Source organism: Lepisosteus oculatus, chromosome 2 (assembly GCF_040954835.1).
Source record: "Lepisosteus oculatus isolate fLepOcu1 chromosome 2, fLepOcu1.hap2, whole genome shotgun sequence".
Lineage (NCBI taxonomy): Eukaryota > Metazoa > Chordata > Actinopteri > Semionotiformes > Lepisosteidae > Lepisosteus > Lepisosteus oculatus.
Genome location: NC_090697.1, coordinates 18,425,529 through 18,451,661, shown reverse-complemented (window position 1 = coordinate 18,451,661; position 26,133 = coordinate 18,425,529). Strand labels below are relative to the sequence as shown.

Sequence of the window (26,133 nt, the reverse complement as noted above, 5' to 3'; positions counted from 1 at the left end):
CTTACCCAATAAGGTATGGTCTCCTACCCCCTGTGCATTGAATAATTTAGAACAAAAGCATGATTCATGCTGAACCAAGTACCTTTCACTTTTCATACGTATCAGGACACATTCACATTAACTACATTTAAAATGTGTAATAGCTTTTGGTTGTATTTCCTATATTGTTATTGCATAGAGGTATTACTGTATAAATAAGTGCAATATTTTTTTGGAATTGTATGGTATACTGGATATCTTCCAACTCATTTAGTCAATTATCACATTCAGTTACCATGTTATCACTTGGAAAGTGTTCTGTGGCTCTGGTATTTAAGCAATGAATCAACTATAAACAATGTTCTTCAATTTTTCTTACTTTGTTTGTTTTTATCCCTGATTATGTCATGTTATTTGCCAAACAGGTTAACCATTCGGTGTTGCGAGAAGCCGGAGATTACCCGGCAAGGAACAAGCGCTAAGCAGGGTACATCCTGGACGGGGAGCCAGTCCACCTCAGGGCAAGCCAATCATAAATGGGGACAACTGGAGGCCACGGTAAAGGCTGAGGGGGGACATTTGGCCTGGACACCGGGATAACTCCCTACTCTTATCCAGAAATGCCCGGGGATCTTTAATGACCATTGAGAGTCGGGACCTCAGTTGAACGTCTCATCCGAAAGATGGCGCCCACTACAGTATAGTGTCTCCGCCACTATACCAGGGCATTAGGTCCCACACAGACCACAGGGTGGACGCCCCCTGCTGGTCCCACTAACACCACTTCTAGCAGCAGCCATAGTTTCCCAGGAGGTCTCCTATCCAGGTACTGACCAGGTCCAACCCTGCTGGCATCCCTGATTATAATACAACCAAAAGAAGACAAAGACTAATGGAACAAAAAATATATTAAGAAAATATAAGGCCACAAGGGGCAGCACAACTTCATTCCTGTTTAGGATTTAGATTCAGCTGACAGTTCAATGTGTGCTGGTCATACAGATTTGAATGTCCATTTCTAAATTAATAGTTTGAGTTTTGTGGTAAAGCATGATATAAAAAGCTAGTATACCTGCTTTCACGAGTCCTACAAAGCTCAGCTGTGGAATAAGCCACATAATGACAGATGAAAAGTGGCAGACATTTTTCATTTTAAAAAGACAGCTTTAATTAAACCATCTCACATAACTCAAAAGTGTCTGAGCTTATAGTTTAATAGCTTTAGGAAGATTGTGCTCATTTCATTTTTAACTGATTCTGAGCTTCTCTTATTTCTCTTCTGCTAAGCTGTAAATAACTTTGACACAAATGTGGTAAGAAAATGCTGCAACAGATGTTTGTAAGAGAGTGTCTGATTTTGCAATGTGATTTAATGCTGCATTTCGTAGCCTAAAACATTCACATTCATAATGTTTCTACAATGATGAACATTGGGTTTCACTGCATCTCAAGAGGGCTGAGTACCAAGCATCTGCGTCCCAGATCAGTTGCATTTATTCTCTTCAGACTCAGTGCATCTATATTATTCATCTTAAAGTTGTTTTTTAAGAAACTACAGTAGAATCCAGAATACTTCATAATTTGATGACCAGTAAAAAGTTCCATTAAATGTTTCTTTACCAATTTTGGAACAAAACATTCATGGAACTTTCAGTAGTGTGGCCAGTGTATTGAGGGTAGCATACTGATGTGGTAATTCCTGTCATTTTCAGAATTATTTTGAAATCTTGTTCAAATCATCTGTTTATCCCAGAAGGACACTTAAAAAGATAAAAGTTGTTAGGACAAAGTGAGACAAGAATTTGAAAGTGATTAAATCTAATTTTTGAGGGAGGAAAACAAGTTTCTGCTTCAAAACATACTGTAGTCAAATTACTTAACTCTGCCTACTTTCCCTTCCCTTATTAATAAATAACAATGCACTTTGGAATCTGAGAGCAGACTTCACCCATGGCATGCCAGCTATAATCCTAACTAAACAGCTGAAGCTAGAAAGGCTTTTTAAGGCCAATTCAACCCCTGTATTCCAGTTAATGCCTTGGAACTGTGATTCTGTCTTAAAAGGCCAAATGAGAAAATGTCATAGACACATATCTGGTGTTAAATATGTGTTTAAATCATGCTATGAACTTCATGAACTCCATGGCTTGAAGTTGTGTTTTATTTCTAGATTTTGTATTATTTGGGGTTAGAACTGTTTAGTCTGTGGAAACCTGCAAAGATTGTTTAACATTAGAAATTAGAGACAATAAAACAAACTGAAAATTACTTGTATTTCCTTTTGTATTTAGTTCTTATTTGCATTTGTAGTTGTAATGCTACTTGTAATACAAGACAACAGCACAGGAAATCCCAGGTATGTTTTTCTTGCAAAGTTATTAATAGGTGTCAATATAGCATGATTCAGAATTTCTAACAATACTGTCAAACAACAAACTTCCAATTTTTGTTTTCAAACATGAAAAGTAATGCAAAAACAATCTTGAGGTTTTTTTCTGTTTTCAGTCAACTTTATAATTATACTTTATAAATCACATTATAATTACACACATTTTTTATAGTATGATGAATATGTACTGCTTTGTGAATTATCAGTTCAGCAGTGTAATCTGTTTAAACTGCTCAACACATGGACAGAGTTCTGCAACAAACACACAGTTGTTTTAAAACTGTGACCCTGAAATATACAGTATAATGTAAAATTTTATGTTCTTAAACATATATCATATCATTCTCTCTATTGATGTTATTTTCAACATTTTTGACAAATCCCAAGTAAAATAATCTTTCTTAGCTGGGAAAAGGAAATTCTCACTTCATCCACATTCTCTTAAGTTCAATTTTTGAAGTGTACTGTAAATGTTTGCTGCACATACAGATATTATTTCTGGAATTGATATTAAATGTAAACCCATTATCCAATTAATAAATCATAATACATCCTTGCAAGCTTTGTACTCAAATGTGATAACTTGAAAGTACAGGTGTGAGTCATTTGCATCTTAATAACACTGGGGACAAAACCTTTGTTAGTTGAATGGGAATGAAGTGTTCAATGACTGCAAAGCTCTTGTAAAGCAAGTAATTCTCCATGTACTGTAGTAAGAATTTTCCAGTTATCCATCTGGAGGTAGCTCTCAGTATCTTTAATTGAGTTGAATATCTGAGAGAAGCCATGGGGCTTCCTCCTATATGAATATTTGATTTTGTGAGCGATAAAATGCCAAGTTGACTGTCATCTGTTCCTCTGACTGACCAGAATAATAATTTCATACATGGGGTCCCACGCTGCTGGGAACAGGGCAACTCTATGGTTCACATCTACAGGATGGCACACTGCACACATGGTCAACCCAAAACTGCTGATAAACACAGAAAACAAAAGAAAGAGTGAGATGATAACACATTAAACTCACTAAACCAAATATAGTAGGGAAGCAAAACACACAGGTTTTGCAAGACAGTGGAATGTCAGGGGCTATCCAGCATCAGAAAAACAACATATTTCTGCTGGTACTGTAAATATTTTATTTTTGAATACAAAGATAATTCATAGTATCAGGCTTAATATGTAAAAGCCTATTTGCATTTTCCTATTTGCAAGAATCCTGATCTCCATACACAATCAGATTTTAATGTTACACAAGAGGAACAAAAGTGATACAACATGGTAAAAGATCAATTACTTTGGGACACTTCAAACAACAATCATTTTTATTTTGACCATGAAGTTCTGACACTGCAAGGGTATAGCAAATGCAGCAGAAGGAAGATGAGTTGTCTTTGGAAATTAAAAACATTACTGTATATGCATTTTTCCATGTAACACAAAATACAGATGTTCGCCTCCTTAAATTTAAACACTTGTGATGGGTAGAGGCTCTCCCACTGCTGTAAATTCTTCATCTGCAGCTGGTTTGACACAAGGTCTAACATGACAGTAGATGTACTTTAAATGAGTTTAAATTGTTTAAAACTGCTTGTAAGGTGAAAATCCATAGAATGGACATTAAATTCCCATACTTCCCATGTTATAATGTGTGTTATAAACTGAACTCAAAAATGTTCCCTCAAACACCCAGACTTGATAAAGCACAGAATGGTAACAAAGTATGGAAACAATAACAACCTGGTTAATTACTCAAGCAACATACTTAAACTTAAATCACCAACTGATACATAAATGATAGGTAGGAAAACAATAACACTCCTGCTCATTTATAGTACAGTTCAGTACTTATATCATTAGAGTCAGTAGCAAATGCATAAACATTAGACACTGTCAGAAATTACAGTATATGCACTTAACACACACAAGCCTTAATTTTAAAAAGTTAATGTGATATAAAAGTAAACAATAAAATTCCCATCCAAAGCTTTACGAGAGCCCAGCTTGTTATAATTAAAATCTGCGAGTTAAATGAAAAAAAACAAGCAGGAATTACTACATCTTGCAAAAACGAAAACTTGTAGTCACTCATAGAGTGAGGGACTATAGTACTGGCAGCATATTATTTTCAAAACACAAAACACAACCCATCTACAGTATGTATATATTCAAAGAAGAAAGCAAAAATGGACTCCAATTCTCAGTTTTTGTGGTGTTTTTTGTCCATGTGGTCTGTGTTTATGTTTGCATGTCTAAACTTCTACAGTTCGACCCTCCATTCCAGGGGAACCACCAACAGCTCAGGTTCATATTTTTATTCCATATACTCCAGAGATATTTGAAAAAAACAAAACAAATGTGCACTGGAAATGAATATTTTTTACACTTAATCTAGGTGCCAAGATATTAGAGGTTTTGCAATAAATCATAAAGCACTTAAGCTGAAAAAATGAACAATTATTGTATCTGTTGATTAATTTAAAAACTAGCTGATAGGCCTGCTGGACTAGAACTTGTAAACACTAGCTCAGCCTACAGAATTCCCAACCTGGTGAATACAATGCAACTACAGTTTAGATTCTGAAGAACATTTTAATATGCTCTGTATTTTAAAAAAGATGGTACAACCAAATTCTGCAGTCTGATACAAAATGGTTTTGAAAAAATAATCATGTTAAACCACAGGAACAAGAAGTAGGTTTATTCCACGCAGAAAAGAGAAGAAACAAAACACAATGTTTGGTCTGTGGAGCCTTTTTCCACACCCGGAAAAGGCTCTACAGCCGAAATGTTGTGTTTTCTTTCATCTCTTTTCAGCATGGAATAAACCTACTTCTTGTAGGATAAACCTATTATTTGTTCTTTTGCAGCCTACGCATGCTGATGCAGCGACCGACCTGAACATATTAAACAACAGCTGTCTGTTTTTATTGTCAAATAACACAAGTGAAGGGAAGTGAAGAGAGACCCTGCACGTTTCATAGCGCACCATGAAACCACAAATCATTTCTCTCGAATATTTCCTGAAAGAGTAAAATGACACTCACATGGCATTTCTAGTGTTTCTGGCTTTTTTCCATGGTACTAGCACATATCAACCTACAACGTATTTGGATGAAGATGGGGAAAACATCACATAAGCAACAGCAGGTCACATACACGTAACACATACTGTAAAGACAAGAAGGTACTAACGGCACACCTCACTTTGCTAAGATCATATTCAAGTTTCTTTGCCTAGACAGGCCAACATAAACTTAAATGTCAGGCAGCATTAGAAATTGATATAAACTTTCTGAGGTGTTTTTAACAGACTGAAGCATTTTTAAAACCAGGGACAAGAGCCGCTGCTAACGCTTGAACAGATTCTACATTTAAACACCTTGAAAAAATGTAGCACTAGGAATTTCAGCTTCTTGTTGTGATGTGACTCCAGCCACATTTCACTTCCTTTGAATAGATGTACTTAGCACAGATCTAAGGTTTATGTTGCAGTGTATAACACATTCATTTTATTCTTCAGGGCTTAGATTCTTTCATAGTGTCCCTTTTGGAAATCATAAAAAGACAGTCAATTTAAATTCCCTGACAGATGGAAAAGTAATAATCAGTGGCTGCCTTTTTCTTTGGAGTATGCAGGTGCCTTATCATATTTAATACATCACCAGTGACTACAGAGCTATGGGGTTAGACTGGTGAAGTGACACATACAAAACAGTTCTTTATTAAAATATTGAATTACAATTAGGGTTATTTTTATTACAACAATTAAAAAATAATTATTACTGATAATATTTAAAAGGGTGGATAGTATTTACTGTAATAGGTACCAGAAGCACTTATAATAATCCAATCTCCAGAGCCTGATAAAACTCTAGCAATTGCCCTTAAGGAAACAAGAGATATTATTCATAGGCATTGCTAAACTCTTCCAACAATCCCTCAAGACAAGGGTAGAGCCCATTTACTGGAAAATTGCTAATGTAGCACCCATCCATAAAAAGGCAATAAAACTGAACCCAAGTAATTACAGACCAATATGTTTTTCTTCTATTACATGTAAGGCCATGAGAATGATAATTAGAACTTAACTACTTGTCCATCTGTAAACTATTTCCAGAATATTCTATAGAGTATTCTAGGAGATAGTATAGATTTGGAAAAGATACTGTAGGTCTTGCTTAATTAACTTTACTCATTTGAAGAAGCAATAGCAGCAATAGATATCATACAACAATATCAGTAACACAAACCATTCCATATGGCATCAAGTATGTAGATTTCCAGAACAATACTAATAAAATCTTCATTAACTTTTAAATTGCAGGCAGCAGGCATTTAAAGTAATACAGTACATGCATGGTATTTGCATTTAGAACTGGTTAATGGATAAAAACAGACAGATAAGGGGTGTATATTCAAATTGCAGAAATTTAATTAGCTATATGAATCATTATAAAATAATTATCTATCAAATTTGAAGTCCTGCCATCACGTTGCTATGCTTGAAAATTATAAAAATTAAAAATTGCCTCTAATAAAAATACTACTATTGTAGTAACAATAGTATTGTATTGTTGGTGAAACAGGTAAGTTTCACCAATACTATTTGGTAACATTTTTTAAAGATTTTGACAGACTTCAGAATGCTTCGACTGATGCTTAAAAATGTAACATAATGCATACTGTAGTAAAAGAGCTATTGAGCACAGAACATCTTTCTGCCTGTGAAAAGATTTGCATATGAAGTTTATTCTTATCTGTGTTGAAAACAGGAAATACAGAGGGAGTTTCAGAAATTAAATAGAGGTCTGGAACACCCTATCTCAAACATAGACGTTTAATAAATTGTGAAAACAGTGACAAATCACCCCGAACAAAATAGAATTTTAAAATACAAGCAGTTAAAAATGATTAGTTGTTATTAATAAATCACTTAACTTTGAACATGTTGTGATATTTAGAAATACCAAAAAATTCAATATTGTGTCCATAATATTTACTATTTTAGTTGTTTTTTCTAAATGTACCTCCAGCATGCCAAAGCCATTATACCAACACACCTCTTGACAACTTACATAATTGCTGAAAAGGGCAGGTAAAATGTTTTCATGTAATCATGGGTGAATGAGTCAAATTAATGCAGATGTTTACAAAGAACTACGGTAATACTTTGAGCTATATAAAAATAAATAAATCATTAAATATCGTTATTAATTTATTTAGATATAAACTTATATATAAAGTATATAAACTTAATCTAGTTAAAAGGAACACATAAAACCTTTCCAAAATAACCACAGTAAGCAACCGAATGAAAGACTTTGATGCTTAAAATGTTTATGAAGAAAGTGGAATAATATTTTTTATTTAAACTACCACTATCAGACATATATAGTTTGATAATATATTTATATTCCTAAATTAATATAATTTATGATGTTCAGAGACATTATGCTCCTCTTATTTTAATGCTCAGCTACCAAAATTTCCCTTTAGTCATAAAATTCCATATTAATATTCAATATTAAGCGGATTTAAACATGCACAGTAAAGACATAAAATGAAGCAATCGTTTCACTACCGACCAATGCACCACAAGTGCCGCCTCTCAGTCATTTCGGCCAGCCAATCAGATACTGCGGTATTCCGCACTAATCTGCAGATAATTTTGTGCGGTACAGGGTTTTATCGCACATTTTGAATGGCTGCATCTGTAGGCTTTTAAATGATCGGATCTTGAGAGTGTATTGTCCAGAAAAGCTGTATATGTATAAGTGTAGGGAATACTATTATTATTATTATTATTATTGTTATTATTATTATTACAGAACTGGACTGCAGTCGTGTAATTACTGCTTATGATAAAAGACTATTCAGTGCCCAGGAGGAATTTAAAGTTCTAAATTTTAATGGGAACCAGTATATCAGAGTATGCAAATTCTATACTGATGAAGAACAATTTTAGTTGGCACACAAGAGACACAGAAGTTTGGACATACTTATTTATTACCTAATAAGATACTCCAGTAAGTGAGAATTTACAGCAGTTTAATCTCAAAGAAATAAAGGCATGCATCAAAATAGCACAAGGGTTTTAACCAAATAATGACATGAAGGTGGAAGAAAGATGGAGTGATGAGACAGAATGTTTAGGGCTCCTCCTCTAAATCAAATCAAATCGAAGTTTACATATCAAATGTACAACAATACAGCGTGCAGCAGTAGCTGCTGGCAATGAGATGTCTTTTCTGCGAGCTCACAAAAATCACAAAAACACAAAAATCACAAAATTAAGGTTACTCTAGACTCCTCCTTAAATGGGGTGAACAGAGCAGATCCTACAAAGCAGTGCTCAATCACGGTAACAACTGCTTCAACACAAGTGTTTGACGACTCTCTTATAACAGCTGCCTCTGTGTGAGATCTTGGAACTGACTGGGAGTAGGAGCTTTCACTTCCGTAATCTGATCCCATAGTGCAGTAAATAACTGTTTGCCAACGGGCACGAAGAATGTCCTGGGGATGGACACCTACTGTATATACATAAAGACATTGTTTATTGTGGAGAATCAGTTTCCACATACTTCTTAACAGACCCTTGATCAAATAGCATGGAGACTAACTTAATATGGGAGTGGAGGAAAAGGGGGTGGACTTTGTGACCAAAAAGCAGTGTACTGTAAAAGTCACTGGCTGGTAGCATTGGAAGCACCACTTGAAATGCAGTGACGCATGCTTTGTAACAGTAGGCAGATTCTCGCTAATGGGATTTTGACCCAAAAGCCTGTTCACGAGGCCCCTAGATCCCACACATTCCACAAATACTCAATAGGGATCGTGACTGCTGTGGAGCATCCGTAGCATAACAGTCGCATTTTTGTTTCCTAAGTAAAGCAATTACACAAACATCAATCACTGCAAGTGGATTTCTGTAGTGACTAAGCATTCCTATCCAGACCAGACCATCACACTTAGATGATGATATACTGTGCAGTCTTGGATAAATGTTGTGTATCATGGACTCCCAGATTGTGGCCTATCACTGATTAACCATATTTGGCTGTAAAGAGAGTTTACATAACATTGACTGTGAACATCCCAGATGGCAAGTGGGAGCTTCAACAAACTGATAGCTCCACGTTGTTCTCTTGTTAATTGAAGCATAGCAGTTCTGTTGTGTATTTCTTTCTTGATTTCAATCAGCCTTGACATTCAATAATATACATCACCTGTTCACTTGTGTTCAAGCAGCTCACTCACTAATGGGGTGGTTTAGTTTAGGATCCAACAGTCAAAGTCACTCGAGTGTATCAAGGTTAGTCATTAATAACCAATTAATAAAAATCACACCCTTCCATTTTCTATTTCTTTCAATTCAGGGTCACAGTGAAGCCGGAGCCTATCATAGCAAGCAACACATACACTGGTACACTCACACCAGGGTCAGTTTTTGCAGAGGCCGGCCAGTTAACCTTGGGTACCAGTATGTCTTTGTGCCAGTATGTCAAATAATGGCAGGAACTCCTCCAGCACCTATTGAGGGTGAGATGTTTTGTTTTGATAAAAGCAGTATAAGCATACTCCAGACTGGAATATGTAGGATTATACAGAGAGCTTTCCCTTGTTTAATTGTTTTTAAACACCCAACAGCAAAACCATGTTTTGTTTCCATGAGTTACATTGGATTTCACGTTGGATTTCAAAATCCAACAAAATATGAACAACTAGCCAAGAACTACACGTACTGTATTTATATTTTGTAGTGTGCCAACATATAAGTTATGTGCATCAATCTCTGAAAACAAATACACTAATCCATCAGCTGTTAGACATTACATCTACTGTACATACTGTACAGTATGTACAGTACACGTGAATACTGTATATCTGTTATGAATTTAGTGGAACAAGTGGAGAAGATATGTTACATACCTGAACCAAAACATACAAAATTCAGATTCATTTCATGAAACTCTTTTTTTGTGAGTATTCTACTGATAGTCACGAACAACTAAAGCAAACTATATTTTACCAGGAAAAAAACAGTATATAACCACATGCTTTCAGCTCGATTTTTCTGTCACCTCACACTGTGCCTGTTTTACCAGTGTGCAGGCATTTACAATGTGCACATGTTCAGGTTAGTGAATTTTGTACTTGTGCAGCTCTTAACAGCATAAAACAAACTACTGTACATTACATGGCAAAAAAGGTAAAACACATTAGCACAATCAATCATTTACAAAGTCAGGAATGTGGCACACTGTATTGCAGCCTTCTAATGAGGGCATACTGTATACCTAACTGGGAAATGCACAATGGCTTCTTCTGGCTCAAATTAGTATAGGTTTAACTGATCATTTAATTCCCTGTTTGCCTCATCAGGCCAGTCAGGCTCATTGTCCTTCCTTCTCAAAACCTTCCTTATCTTGTGGTCCAAGCAGTTAACTGTTTACTCTTAATTGCTGCCAATTTACTATGTTTGCTGTGACTGTAGATATGTTTTTTGCTCCTAAGATGACATCATAAGTGCCTTTTGACACCCTCCTCTGAACAACTGATGTGCTAATACATGAATTTCACCTTAGTTTTCGAGCAGCTTGAAAAACCATTTCCAAAATGACCAGAAAATTATGAGATGCTGAATTTCTAGATAAATTCACCCAGTGACTCCATAAAAAAAGACAGAGGTTGTTCTGTCATTGTTCTGTCTCACCAATTCAATAACAGTGAGCACTTTGGGGTAGAAGCAACAATGCAATGGCTCAAATAAGCTACATATTTCAAAGCTGAAAACCATGTTCTCAAAGTAATTTTGTGTTTTTGTGGTGGAAAGTGATGGATAATAAGAAAGAAATACAAACCTCCTGAGCCTATATTCGGTATACCGTATGACTACAGTATATGCCTGTAATTTGATGAACCCCACATGTTTATGTTGTGTTTAACAAAGCAATGCTTCTGCTACACAGAAAAACATCTTTTATCCTCAAGTTCTCTTCTAGCAGTCTATTTTCCATACAAGAACTGGAATTCCAAAGTTATTTCATTAGTTTATTTAATTTGCCGAACTCCACAAAAAATCCCTATATTTCACTTGCTGTCAATGCATTACATGAGTATATACTGTATTTCTTGTGTTACAGAGCAGCTGAATTCTGCACTGATGGTTTGGAATATTTTGTTCAGCCTCTTCTCAGTATCATTAAAGACACAGCCTTCCTTTAAGTAGATAAAGATCGGGCATTGAAAGAGCTCTACACATGATTCATTGCTTTCTGACAGAGAAATCTTTGCGTTTTTTAATGATTAACCCAGAACTACAGACACATAGGAGGATATGAGGCTGCGGCAGAATGGAGAACATATAGCATTCTCACAAGACCTAGAAAGCATCCTACAATACATTAGCACAACTAATCATTTACAAAGTGAGGATATGTCTAATATGTCTACAAATATGTCTTCACCAGGTGCTACAGTAAAATGGGGCAATTGTATGCAAAAATATAATGCTTCCAATATCGTATAAATGCAGTTGTCAAGCCTCCAAACAGTTTATCGCCCCAAGCATCTGTTTATAATGCAGGGCAGGTGTCACGCCCTCTGCAGCCAGAGGGCGCTCCTTCTCTGTCCTGTCCCTAGATTCCGGTCTGCTGTCCTTCCTGTCCCTCTCTTCCTTGGGCTATATATTTCCGGGTCTTGCACTCTGTCCTCGCTCAGCACTGATGTTCGGATGTCCTGAGACCCGCCTAGCACCAGGGCGCCCCACGTCCGCTCCCTGAGGGCATAGGTTTCTATACGGCATTCCTGAACTCTTTGCACTAATGAGCCCGGGCCTTTTTCCCGTCTCGCCACTACGCATATGGGTCTTTTTCTGCTCTCCTGCTCCCCACGGTTAGTCCCTTTGGACGTCCGTGACAGCAGGGCCCTGAAATGAAGAAATAACAGGAAATCGAGGTGCTGTCACTTAAATTGTTTGATGTTATAAAAATTCTGATTGGATGGGATGAAGCTGGCAAAGGTTTGTTGCTGAATAGTATGGTTGGGTGTAGGGCTGAGCATTGCTGTGGGGAACTCCACCTGAGTGTCAGATTCACAAACAAAAATATGCTAACTTCCTAAAGGTCTTTGTTATCAGCCCTACTGAGATTTCTCTGCCAGTGGTGCAAAACTGGGAGAGGGAAAGGTAGATGGCTCAGATAGTTTGGAGGAAAGTCCCACCGGTCACCATGCATGGTGGAAGCAGTAAAGCAGAGTTGCGAAAAATAAGGAGCTTACAAACTGGATTGAAATTTCTGTCTCCAATGTAAGAAAAAATAAACAAAAACTCCCCAAAATTAAATGCTCATAAGCATTTGCTCATCTGCTGTGAAAGTATACTGTACAGTGGGGTCACGGTATCTACATGACAGCACAACTGAGGGGGGGGAAGTAAAAGTATAAAAAGTAATAAAAGTAATGTCTTAAAAAGGCATTCATTGTTTTTTTAAAAACAAAATGGCTGAAAGCAGTCCTATTTTGTGAAAAGTATGCAATATACTGTAATTAGTGACTTTAATCACTGTACAAATCTCTGGATACATAACTTTCTAACAATATAAAATTGCATTAAAATCCATTTGCCTATTAGTGCCTGTCAGTCAGCAAAGGATAACAACACAGTAATATTGCTGTACAACCAACCACCCCCTTTCCATTCATTTGTGCTCTCTCCTATTATCCAGCAGGATTTACATGAATTATTTTATTAAGCAATTGAGCCCTGAGAGCCTCATTCCTCTTTCCCTTTTGACAGGCCAATTAAACCTAATTCATGCCACTGGACCTCTATTCAGACTTCACCCTTCCAAAGCCACTTCATTATGTTAGCTTGTCTGATAGCACTGTCATAAAGAGCTCTGAACTGCTGCATCTTGCAGGCTCAGCCATCGTGAAAGTCAAATGCATGTTAATAAGATGGAAATATGTATTCTGTCCTCACATACTGTATGTAGCACCACGCACGTTAGGACTCCCATTTCTGTAAAACTCACTCAGAATAGGATGGCAGGTCATAGCTAGAAATGAAACAGAGGAAGTTTCAGATCCAAAGATAGTGTAGGAAGTGTTCTTTGTGTGGTGGTGGGGGTTAGGAACAGGTTACCAGCTTGCCAAAGTATCTGATTCATTTGGATCCTTAATGGCCAAAATGGATAAGATACTTCAGTATGGAAAACAAATTCACATCAAGAGAAGTAAGAGGCTCATAATATTTTACAATTGCCACTGAATTGTGTAAACTTTTATATAATAAGTGGAGTGCTAGGTTATTCTTTTGGTGGCTTCTTTATGTTGTAGCGGCGAGGCTTAATAATAAGGCAGAATTAAGTGTTTCTGAGCTTCCCAAATGAGGCCCCATTTCTCTGTTCATCTCTGTGGTGCAGCCACAGAGAAACCATTCATGCAAGATGTTTTCTTTTGATAAGGACAGCTCCCAAAGGGGGATGCACTTAGCTAAGCCTGGCTATCATGATCAATGGTCATCCATTGGCGCCTATCTGTTTAGGGAGTGCCAGTTGGACATCTGGACTGCATTACTAAGTGTCAGGAGTAAGTGACTCATATCTCACCTTGATCAACCAATCAGGGACTGGTAGGGCCGAGTAACCCACGTGGGACTCTGATGCCAATGGAACTTTCAGCCAATCAATGAGCTGAAGTTCCTCCAGGTAAAAACAGGCAACACAGAGAGCCTGAGAGATTCAGATTGAGATTCAGATTCAGAAAGGGAGATTCAACAAGATTCAGACAAGATTCAGATTCAACAATTCTAAAGGGAATTCAAAGGAGAATCCCAAGGGCAGGACGTTCTCGCGGCGCGCCTCCTGGCCATCCTGGGACTCAGCCCGGACAACCACGGAACGGCCAGTGTGTCCGAGTGCCAGAACTTTCCTTTGTTCTGGGAGTCTGGAGTGGAGGTTGCCAGAGAGTAACCAGCAGCAGGCCTCGTGAACAGGTCAGAACTGTGGACAGCTGAATTACTATTCAGAACTAGCTCTTCATCAGGAATGAACTGGTCCTCTTCCTGACTTGCTGGGACCCACAGTCATCTTTTCTCCTGTGCACAAACTTTGCTAGTTAAAGCCAACAGTGAGCATCAGCAGCGCATCGTCGCAGGCCGCACAGCACAGCCTGGCACCGAGCCAGAGAGCGCGGATTGGACAGCAACAGCCTGCAACTGTTTCTTTGTGCCCGCAGGGGATCTGAGTCCCCAAAGATTGGATGAGTATTCAACTTCAATGCATTACAGCTCGAGAATTCAATTGTTATCCCAACCAGTTAATATCAATTTAATTCCTAAGAGTTATGTACTTGTTTTGAATATCTAATGTAGAAGTTGTAACCAAGTTCACTTTACGAAACGGTCTAAATGAATGTTATACTGAACGTATGTCCTCTTGATATGTGTAACACTTTGTAACTGATTGAATATATATCTTTTGTATTCTGATAACCCTCTCGATAAGATCTGTTAGTTTTACATGCATATTCTATGTATTAATAAATGTATCCTCGTGTATTAGTACCTGTGTGTGCGCGTTGTTTGAGTTATGTCGCATGGTTGGATTCTAAAGCCATCAAAAGAATCAACTTTGTGATTTACTGCTACAATTAATAATTGTCTCAGTAAATGCCCAAACCCTACAGAACTGGTGCCTTCAGAGAGCCACTTTTCTTACATATTTGGCGTCCCTGAACCGGTTTTCCCTACAATGTTTACCTTTAAAATAAAATTGACAGATATTAAGTGAAGACATAATTTTATATGTGAGATTAACTTAATTTTAATTACTGTCACAGTGCATTTTAGGAAATGAATATGAAAGTTTCAAAAAAGGGAAATGAATATGAAAGAATATTAGACCTAAAATGAAAAAAATATTGTGTTTGAATGAAATGATATTGCATTTAAATGAGATAACTTTCCTTTTAAAAGCAATAGGTCAATGAGCATTGTGTTTAAACACAAGATAATAGATGAGTTTAAACTATTAATATCGATAAACGAGATAATATCACAATATTATCTTGTTTAAACATAAACACATATTTGTATCGATGGCACTAATAAGCTTCCCTAGATGAAAGCATTAAGGACATATTTTACTATGGAACGAACAAAAAATTAACATACTTTTTCATGACCTTTCAGTATTTAATGAGTAATGGGAAAGTGACAAGCTACTGTAGAACCCACATACTGTACTGTATTTCACTTGAACAGTAAATTATATTGAGAACAATTACAGATGTGACGGTGCCATTGCACTATTCTAGTGTGTTTGTTAAAAAATAAAAAATAAATTGTACTGCAGGTTTTTGATCACGAAAGTGGGGGTGGGACAAATAGAGCCTTTTAGTGTTTATAAATCAGACAAGATGAGACAGTTATTAGAAACAACCCCTATCTTGAACTTCCAGACTACAGCCAGTAAAAGGCGGGTCTTTTAAAGGATGATTTAGCAGTGTTACTGTGACAAAGTGCCAGTGCATTACCTCGTCATATGACTTCTTTTAAAACCTACCACAAACCTATTACTCTATTGTCCTTAACTTGTAACAAAACTTTTGTTTTGTATTTTTGTGTAAATTATTGTAAATGTGTTATTCTACAGTATGTGGATCCACAGTCTTGTCCTGATCTGTGGTTAGTCATTGTTTAGTCTATTCTGTGTGATGTTACTGTGCCTGTGTGAGTGTAATTGCCTGGGATTGTAAATATTTTGGAGAAAAAAAACTTTTTTGTAAGACTGCAGTTTACTGCTTTTTTTTAGTGCTTTTCTCATTTTGAATATTCTTCTGTAAAGCATAGTTCAAGTAAACAGACACCTTATTGCACTGCCCTTTTATGACATCTGTAACCATCCCTGAGTTTACTTTCAGGTACAGTAGTTTCATCACAGTTATACTATTGTTCAAACTGCTACATGGTTGAGTCAAATACAGAATTACTACATTTTGTCCCCTGTAGTTAGAAAAGCTCAATGGGACCTTGTTTATAACATAGAGCGGACAGTAGCATTACCGACCTGTAGCTTCATCTCAGAAAGGCTGTGCCTGCTTGTTAATGGAATGGGAGATCCTCATCTCAATGGGAGAGGAAAACCAGGTTGCTGTGTAAAATTGTATTAGTGATTGGCATTCTTCCCTCTGGATCTGAATTTTCAAACAAGTCATGACGTATGGCAGCACACTGTGCTAGGATGTGGGATCTCTGGAATGAGACATTGCACCTGGTATCTGGGTTACTTGGTCATTGAGATTCCCTGGGCACTGTAGTAAGAATAAATGTTTCTTTGAGTTTTTATAATCTGACCTCTCTAAACAGGTCTATACTTAAATTGAAGTAAATTCTCAATTCCCCTGATCGGCTGTGTAGGGGGGCCGCAGGTACACAATGGCTGCCTCATCTCCCAGATGGGAGCTGCACTTCAGTGACGAGGGATATGGGTCCTCACCTTGTTGTTTTATTAACCTATTTGTTTTATTAGAATGGCTTGGTGAACACACTAGAAACTGATCTTAATACAGATACTTTAAGAAATACTGTAATACAGAGACAGTGTTACTAACACCTCCTTGTTGAGGAGAACAAATGAAGTTTGCAGAGTCTTAAGCTGATACCTGCAGAATACTGTCGTTTTTTGTTCTCAGCACACATTACTGACTAAAAGATTCAAAGCAGGCATTCTTTGAGACAAACAGTACTATGCTTGAGTTCTTGGCACCAATGCTGAGATAATTCAAGACTTGCTGATAAGGCATAAGAAAGATGAAGGTACTCTGGTTTCATTGTTTAAAGAAAATTAACACTTCCAAATGGCCAAACTCCTAATTTCTTTTCATGTATCTGTTGTGGTGTTCTCATTTTTTAACTTCCAAATGGAATTACCCAATCAGCTAATAAAAGTTTCAGCAATGGCCCAACTTAAAAAAATATTGCATTATTCTCCCTTGCGCTGCAATCAGCTTTATATGGGAAACCCAACAGAATAAAAATGTTTGAGTGTTGCAAACATTATCTAGGAATAGTTTAGAAATGTTCTCATTTGGAGAAATACAGCAGCATCCAATACGCCTCGCGCCTGTCGCTGGCTGGTTTAAACTGTGGCTCCCCCGTAGCCCTGGACTCGAATAAGTGGTTAGAAAATGGATGGATGAACAACATCGTCCATCCAAAGGCCGTGTTAGATAACCTATGCATGCAGACAATTGCAAGGGGGTAACTGAATTGAGTTTTCTTTTATCATTCAAATATTAACCACTTACTCTTTTCATTCAAAGGCTTCAGAACATCCTCTCTGAAAACCTGGACATGAACCAGTAGGCATTGATAAACTCTATACAAAAGCGAGTGTTCTCTTGCTTTACACCTGCAAGGAGTCTTCAGGTGGAGAGTCTGCTGGTATGGTGCTTCGGTGACCATATGTTTGTGCTGAAAGCAGACTGAGCTGGGAGGTTTCACTCGCTTAGAGCTAAAAGGAAGCCATGAGCTAAGAACATATCTACCCTAGTTTTACAAGGTCAAGCCTTCAAGTTTGATTCTCAATATTTCAATATTTAAAATCATACTGACAAGTCTAAAGTTTAAAGACAACATAGTCATGCATATTTGCATGTATTGTCATTACAGACATAACCTTGTAAAGCCAAGATATCAGAAAAGAAAGTATTATTGGAATAAAAAAATATAAGCTTGAAATTTAAAAAATGTAATAAAATAGGAAAGAATGCAAAAGAGTGGCATACTGATACTAAAGGATTGATACCACTACAGTAGATGGGCACAATGTTGTTAGTAGTTTATTATTCTAAGAATTCTACCTGTACCTTTTTAAAAGATTCCACAGAGCTTCAAGTACATGGAAGTTGTTTCCAGACACCCACAATCCTCTGTGTGTTTTTGGTTAGTTCAGCAGCACTATTTGTTTTCTGTATTTTGACTTAATTGGTGCTAATCTTAATTTGTACTTGTGTCCCTGCTGACCTTAATGTCCCCCATGTTGACTTGGTCAATGCTTTTCAGGATTTTGAATCCCTAATTCAAATCACAATCCCAATGTAATCTTCTGGGTTTTGGTTGAAAAATACTAAGTTTATTTATCCTGTCTAGGAATGTCATTCCCTTCAGGCCAGGAAGTGTAGTTGCTCCCCTTTACACTGAAGTTACAGCAGCAATATCTTGCTTTCTTGTAACCTGAAAAAAACAGTTTTAGGGAGAGAAAGCTACAGAACATTTACTACTCAGCTGCAAACAAATGTATTACATGCTTGTGCTGCAAAAACAAAAAGTACTTCCTCTTGACATTCAGACAGCCTGGTAATTCAATATCAAGTAGTTACTGCTGAACTATGTGCAAGGTGTGCAAATGGCAAATATTTTGCTTATAACGTACAGAACTAACTCTAGCACAAGAATATTGTACAGTGATACCACAGATGTTGCACAAATGAACTACTGGAGTAGTAAGCTAAAACTGCTTTTCAAGTCTGTATGGAGGACGGTGAGTCAATGGCTCCAAGTATATCTAAGAAATAAGACACCTAGAGACAGCTAAAAGAAATATTGATCTGTATATTATTCAGCTGGTAATTAGAACTGACTAATGGAGCACTTTGAACATTTTGTATTCACAGTTATAGTGGTTTATCTTTCTCAGGGTTTCCATGTTTTTTTTACAGCAGAACAGAATACATTTTGGATCCCTTGAAGGTCTTTGGTAATTTCAAGTACATAACAGGGTCTTTCTTGGACGTACAGTATGTTTTCAGTGGTGGAGTGCCAATATGATTTCAAAATTATATCCAAAAAGTAGGACAGTTTGAGGGCATCATTAGCGAAAGCTAATAAGGCAGATGAAAACTCTGTTAAATGCTGCAATTATTTGTCAATACAGCTTGCAGGACTGAATACAGCATACTGTACCTCTGACAGATAAATTCTCTCATGTGCTGAAAACCAATGTACACCTCCCTGAATTAAACCAAGCAGAAATGTAAAAGACACACACAATCTTTCTCAGGAGCAGACTTTGACAGCATGAGTGATCTTGTATAATATTGCCCATTTATGCAAGAGATCTAGCAGCTAAATTAGATACTGAAAGCAGGCTCATAAGATGAGAGTTCTGTATAGGATTCTATCATATTAAATCTCTTGCATTATTTCTTTTTGTGTGGAGGTAACTGATGTAAGCAAATGCTTGCAAGATCAGCCTCAGAGTATCCAGGTCTCTGTACCTGTAGTGGCGTGTATCTCGGAGAGCGCGGTTGCTGGGTATCCGTTCACACTCACGCTGGTTAAAGGCATATAATTTGTATGGATCTTGGCCGGGCTTCCATCTTCGGGCACTAAGGTAGTGTTTCTCTTCAAACTGGTCCAGGAGGTCATCCCAGTCTGCTTCTGAAAACTGAAACCCAATACAGGCAAGTACTTTATTAGGAGAACCACTTCCACATTTTGAAGCTTTGCTTTTAAAATGTATTTGTTTCAGTTGGAACAAAGATCTACCTTATTAACTAGCAATTAGTCGTATACTGATGTTTTTAAAGTTCTCCCCTAGGAAAAGCTGGCTGGTGCAGTGGCGAAGATGATTAAGTAATTATTTCTGAGAATATGGCAGCCTTTCTTGGCAAAAACTCCTTAATGATCAAACACGTATAACTGGAAAGGGGCACGTTGTTTTGAATCTGCTATATGAGATATGCTGAACACAATATGTTCTGTTATTTATGCTTTTTGTTTTGTTTTGTTTTTTTTTAAGTATATTTTGTTTGTTGTATTACTGTTTTTCCTTTGCTTCAATATGGAAATAGGAAAATATTAAAACATTAAAAACAAAGTGTTAGACATTAGTGAAATATAATCCTACATGAAATAAATGTTTGAAATCAATGATACAAAATGCTAAATGTAGTTATATTTTTCAATTTAAAACTTACAATAATTTAAAAAGTGCAAACATACTGCAGTGACTAAAACAATCCTCAATGTATGTTTTCTTTATTATGTTGTCTAGTGAAAATCCAGCCAATGCAATATTTAGACCAGAAAAATCCATTTGACCCTCTTTTTATAAGAAATCATTAAAGATTAAAAAGATAGGTTAGTGATTATTGAGCAAGAACACATGACTCATTTTCTAGGACAAGTTCAGTGGTAGAGAAATACATAGCAAAGTAATTAAAAGACAATTATGTTTTTACACAAAGCTAACTTCCAAAACCCCAAAATACACAAAATAATATTTACAAGTGCCCTGCGATGGACTGGCACCCCATTCAGGGTGTACCCTGCCTTCAGCTCATTGTACAGTCTAAAGCGGTTTGGCAAATGACATTTAAAATAATACATTACATTCAACGTCCTCATTAGTTCCCTAACACTCTGAAACAGACATTATTAGGATTAGTTATTAGGGTAACTTACACTGCTTTCATAAATAATCCTCCACAGGTGAGCCTGACCTCAAACTAGTGGTAAGAGGCAATCTTTACTCCCTAACAAAAATGAAAATAACCATCCTGCACATCCATACTATGCCGAACACACAACCATTGTATTGTACATGATACACAATGCATACCTATTATTCCAAGGGAAGTAATTCCAAGGGGATTTCCTGTAACAGCTGTGTGACACATTCTTTTGATGATTTGATCCTGGTGCAGTACAGACTGAACATGAAATTACTTTGTATAATTAATTATCTCCCTACAATATGTCAGCTTACCAGATTTTTGCAAGAACAGAAAAAAAGTTGAAAGCACAACTACCAAATTATGTAATTTTAGCACCTGTTCTACATGAAGAGAAAAAAGAATTGTTGGGCTGAAAAAAAATCAACCAAGAAAACATTCATTTTAATTAAGAATACAGTACGTGAGCTTTATGAAATTTGGGAAGTGTGTTCATATGTTCAGGTCTCTGTCCACCTATATAAAAATATTATTAAATCGTGTCCAAACAGACATACTGTACAGTAACCGGACACTGAAGATAAGCTAGTCTTCTCCATTGCAAAACGTAAATATAGTAATGCTAAATGCTAAAAAAATTAGTACTTTTATACTCTGACAGAGCAGCAAATTCATCAGAAACAGTTAGCAAGTAATAAAGTGTTTAAAAGACATTGTCTATATATAAAATAGGGGAAAATTTATATTACCTGTATACTTTAGAATTGCAGTAAAAATGATTAGACAGCATGATAAACAACAAAGACACCGGCAAATAACAGAGGTCAGAATGGAAATCCCAATGGCAGCATGTATAATTTCAAGCAGAAAAGACATAACTGATTAAATGTCAAGTTAATTTCAGGAGGGAGTTCCAATAATGGCAGAATTACCCTTTGCTACTGTATATCCCGAATCACATTCTCAGACAGAGACATACAATAGGATCTCCTAGTACACCTCCCTGTACAGTATCTCTTCAGGTAAAGGACTACATAAATATAGAGATCAGAGAAATGTCATGCACTTTCCCTTGCTAATGTATGAACTGTTTAATTTAAAATGCAAAATATTATGAATGAAGTTTATTTATATGGGATCTGGAAATGCATTTAAATCATTGCTGCAGAGTCTCTAAGCTAGAAAATGTCTGGAATGACTACCACTAAAGTAATAATTCTGTCTATATCTAAGTAAAAGATACCTGATACAATATCAAAGCAATACATTTATTTTCTAATAAAGATCATTTGCAATGCAGCAGCAGAAAGTGAGTTGTTGAGCATGTTATGGGAAAGGCAACATGGTTTCTAATTCAATAAATTTACTAAGACAGCATTAATACAGCTGTGAGGCAAATATTATGTTTAATAATGTCTTTAACTACCTCCTATAAAATGCAGACATCCATCTGTGGTAAAATATGAAGACTCTCTTCCAACTTAGCTTGAAACAGCATCTGAAACATTTCATTTTATAATAGTGCAATAATAAAATGCCAACTGGAGGCATGTGGAAGTGTGTCATTTCCTGTAAATCTGCATTGGATCTGGTGATCTAATACAACATGTACAATATCTCTGCTTTTTGAATCACAGAGAAAGAATTGGGAAAAAAAATGTACAGAAATTGACATCTTATCTTGTAGGTACTGTACATCGGTAGTCTCTCAACATAGCTCCATAGGTAAAATATGGTCAGTTGTAGTAGAGAACAATTTATATTTATGAAAAAGTACACTGTTTGACTGAAAGTATCATTTCACTTCATATTCAGTACAGTAAACTGTAGCAACCATACCCTATATTAAACATACAGTTTCTCAATATTTAGACTCTTCTCCTGCACGTATTCCATAACAAAATAGAAGCATTATTCAAGGGTATCAAAGACCAATTCCAATGTCAAAGGGAAATAAGGTCTCTGTTTCACAAGTTAAGCTTTCTGTTGCAGCAAAGTAGCCAGTTCCGGAGATTCTTTCAGTTCTTTAGTAGCAGAAGAAAATGGAAAAGAGTCTGTGCCCCTGACGTCTTGGAAGAAAATAAGCAATGGGGATAAGAAAATAACACACAAATCATCATAATATGGTATGCTTTGAGATATATTTTGAAACTGTACAGGTAAAACTTTATTATTGCTAACATTACTGACTCGCACACCCCTACAGTACATCTTAGCTAATACCCCCTTACTTTGAAGCTAGAAATGTGATAATATCCAGGTGTTACCCATTGTATCTAGATTCTTAAAGACACTTCATAACAATATGAAAACTGCTTCTCTGCCTCTTCAATGTCATTTAACAGTATCTCTGTTTATATAATCTATAAATCAGGTCTGTTACTGTATGTAGCTTGTGGAACAGCAGAGCTGCGTGTGCACTTAGTTGCAGAGGTACTGGGTTTAGATCTCAATGCAGCACTCAGACCAGAAGATTTCATTACAAATGCTGTTTGAACAGGGACCTTTCCACCACCCACACTGAGAGATACTCATAGCTGGTTTCTGATTGAAGGCCACTGCACAAAGCAGATCCATGCTAATTTCAAGACTGCCAGACTGGGATATGCAGCTCATGAGCAAACTTTATTTGACCAGCAAAGAATGCAATATGTGTATGCAGCTTAAAGCACAGAACTACTTCTCTGAACGATGAGTCAGATATTTAAGTGTACTGTGTGTGCTGTGGTGATACTGTGCTTGCTGGGTTCAGATAGCAGTGCAGTTCTCACACAACCAGGTGTGTCTCATTACACTGGGTCAGGTTGAAAACTATCCACTCAAAGATAAATGCAATTTAAGTCTTTGGAAAGGAATTGGACTACTTAACATTTCCAGATAAAGGCTTTTGTTTGGTAGCAGCATATAGAGGTAGAGCAGAAAGTGTCAGTGTCATATCCTATAAAATACATTTCATCATCAAATAAGACTTCAAAAATGTGATTTTTGAATTTTGACATTTGGTTTTTGAATTGAAAATTGTGATCTTTGAAGAGGCTGTATTTTTATTATTTAAATTTCCTTTGAGCACGAAGTTTTACCTCAGAAAAATGTTTTAATGAAAACCAATGCAGCTAGTGTTATAATCAGTTAGGTTAGGTGTTCCCAAACCTGGTTACTGTACCTGCTGAATTGCTTGTTCCAGCTGAGCTCTCAATGACATGCTCGAGCCCTTAAGTTACCCAATATTATAGTTAATGTAATTGACTTGTTTTCAGTTCATATTTTTTTTCTACTTTTCCTTTTAAATATTAGCTTTTGATGTCAATATAATGATTTAATAATTTCAATAAAAAAATAATGCCCTTGACACAGGAGTCTGAAAGGATTAAAAACAATACAACATTGTTCTTGTTTCCTTCTTCAGTATAGTTGTACTTTAACAGCTAGCTGCTTTCTTGTACCTCAACTCTGATAAGTATTTGAATTTTTACATTATGGCTCAACACTATGAACACCAAAAGAAAGGAAATGACAGGCTTCTATGAGAAGCTGTCAAGATGAACACAGTCCCATTTATAACAAAAGGTTGCCAGCTCTTGACTGAGGGCAAACATAGTACATAAATCACCACCTGCTGGTTTAGTTTGATTAAATCTTATTTCCATGCAATGCTTCTGAACAAAGATAATTGTCATTGAGATTATAACAAAACCTGCTAATGCATTTTTGGGTTTTATTTTTCCTTTTATTCATAGATTTAAAAATAATCTCCTTCTACTGAGAATGAGGCTACTGATATGTTATTTCAGATATGCCATGAAAAAGGTAAATTTTCAAGATAGGAAATCTACGTTTTGACATCCATAAATAAGATATTCAATATTATAATTACTAGAGTATATTGTTATACTGAACATGTTAGGGCTGTGAAGATTAAAGATCTCTTCAAGCCCATTGTTTCCCATTTCACCTCTGACGGCCATGACCACTCTAATCTCTCCGTCTGTGTTCTCAAAGACGGTTTTCTGAACTCATACATCAGAAAGACTACAGAAACCAAAATTATCCTACAGCTATGATCACACTTTCCCCCTTCTCTTAATGACAGACTACTTTTCTTCTAAATTTTCTCAATTCATTTAAAGTTTCATTTCACACCCCTCTACACCTATTCTGACTTCACACCTCTTGATTGGCCTCTCTTTCTGTCCCCTGCTCCCGCCTCTCACTCCTCCTCTCTCCCAGCCTTTGCTCTCCCGCTACATTACCTTTGCTTACTGCCTTGTATCTCACACCCGAAGAAGGCTCCACAGCCAAAATGTTGTGTTTTCTTTCTTCTTTTTTTTCAGCATGGAATAAACCTATTACTTGTTCCTTTGCAGCCTACGCATGCCGACACAGCTACCCACCTGAACTACTAGAGTATATTGTTATATTTACTAATTATTGTTTAACAGAGAACTTTCACTCAAGTATTCCAGAATTCTTTTCTACAATGAAAAACAAGGCCAAAGCAAATCAACGTATAAAATATCTAAAACGTGCCATTTTCTGTTTGCTTTTAAAAAGTGCACTGTTTCAGAATTTTTTATATGAACTAAGAGGGTGTTCTTAAAAAAAAAGAAGTATAGCAATTAAAAGCCCTGTGTCGTGCTTACTGGGTGCCACCAGTAAATCCACATTCTGAGCTCTCAGTAAATCTGGTTCATAGTGCCCTCTCCAAAGTATAGGGACAGCAAAGTTAAAACTTTTATTTTTACTGTACAGTATTGGTACATAATTACTGATCATGAGAATAAAAGGACTTAAATCACATACAATATAATATGTTTTATATTTTTACTTAATTATCAGTTAAGAATGAACTTCTGAAGACACAGCCCTGGAAAATACCAAATTGAACAGCTGTCAATTAATAGGATAATTATTACAAGTAAAAAAAAACAATAAGCTTGCGCAATTGTGACTGAGCTATGCTAAAACCCTTCATAGAGATAAGAAGTAAAACTGTCTAAAACATTGCTAGATTGACCAGTGTTATGGCCTTAGAGCAGCAGAGTGATTTAGCATTTACAAGGACAATGTACCCTGCATCTGTTTCCAGGAGGAGATCATTTACAAGCAACAAAGCTATCTCAGTGTCTCATCAGAACCATACCCCAGCCCTAATAATTCATTGCTAAAACATGGTCAGAATTTGCCAATTTAGACAATTATCTTAGCTATAAAGGTAAGGTTGGATAATTTCCTACACATCTGGAGACAGACTGTGTCTTCAGAAGAGATCATACAGTAGCTCATCCACTTCTAAATGTAAA

General features: G+C 36.4%; 1 protein-coding gene across 2 annotated transcripts in view; it reads right to left on the bottom strand.

Moving 5' to 3' along the window:
• The window catches only part of galnt14 (UDP-N-acetyl-alpha-D-galactosamine:polypeptide N-acetylgalactosaminyltransferase 14 (GalNAc-T14)), a 112,696-nt gene that overhangs the window by 65,147 nt on the left and 21,416 nt on the right, over positions 1-26,133 (bottom strand). For both annotated transcript variants that reach the window (XM_015352731.2, XM_015352737.2), the window contains exon 2: positions 19,655-19,824. In XM_015352731.2, the coding sequence (XP_015208217.2) occupies positions 19,655-19,824 (170 nt within the window). The remainder of the gene's footprint in view (positions 1-19,654; positions 19,825-26,133) is intronic.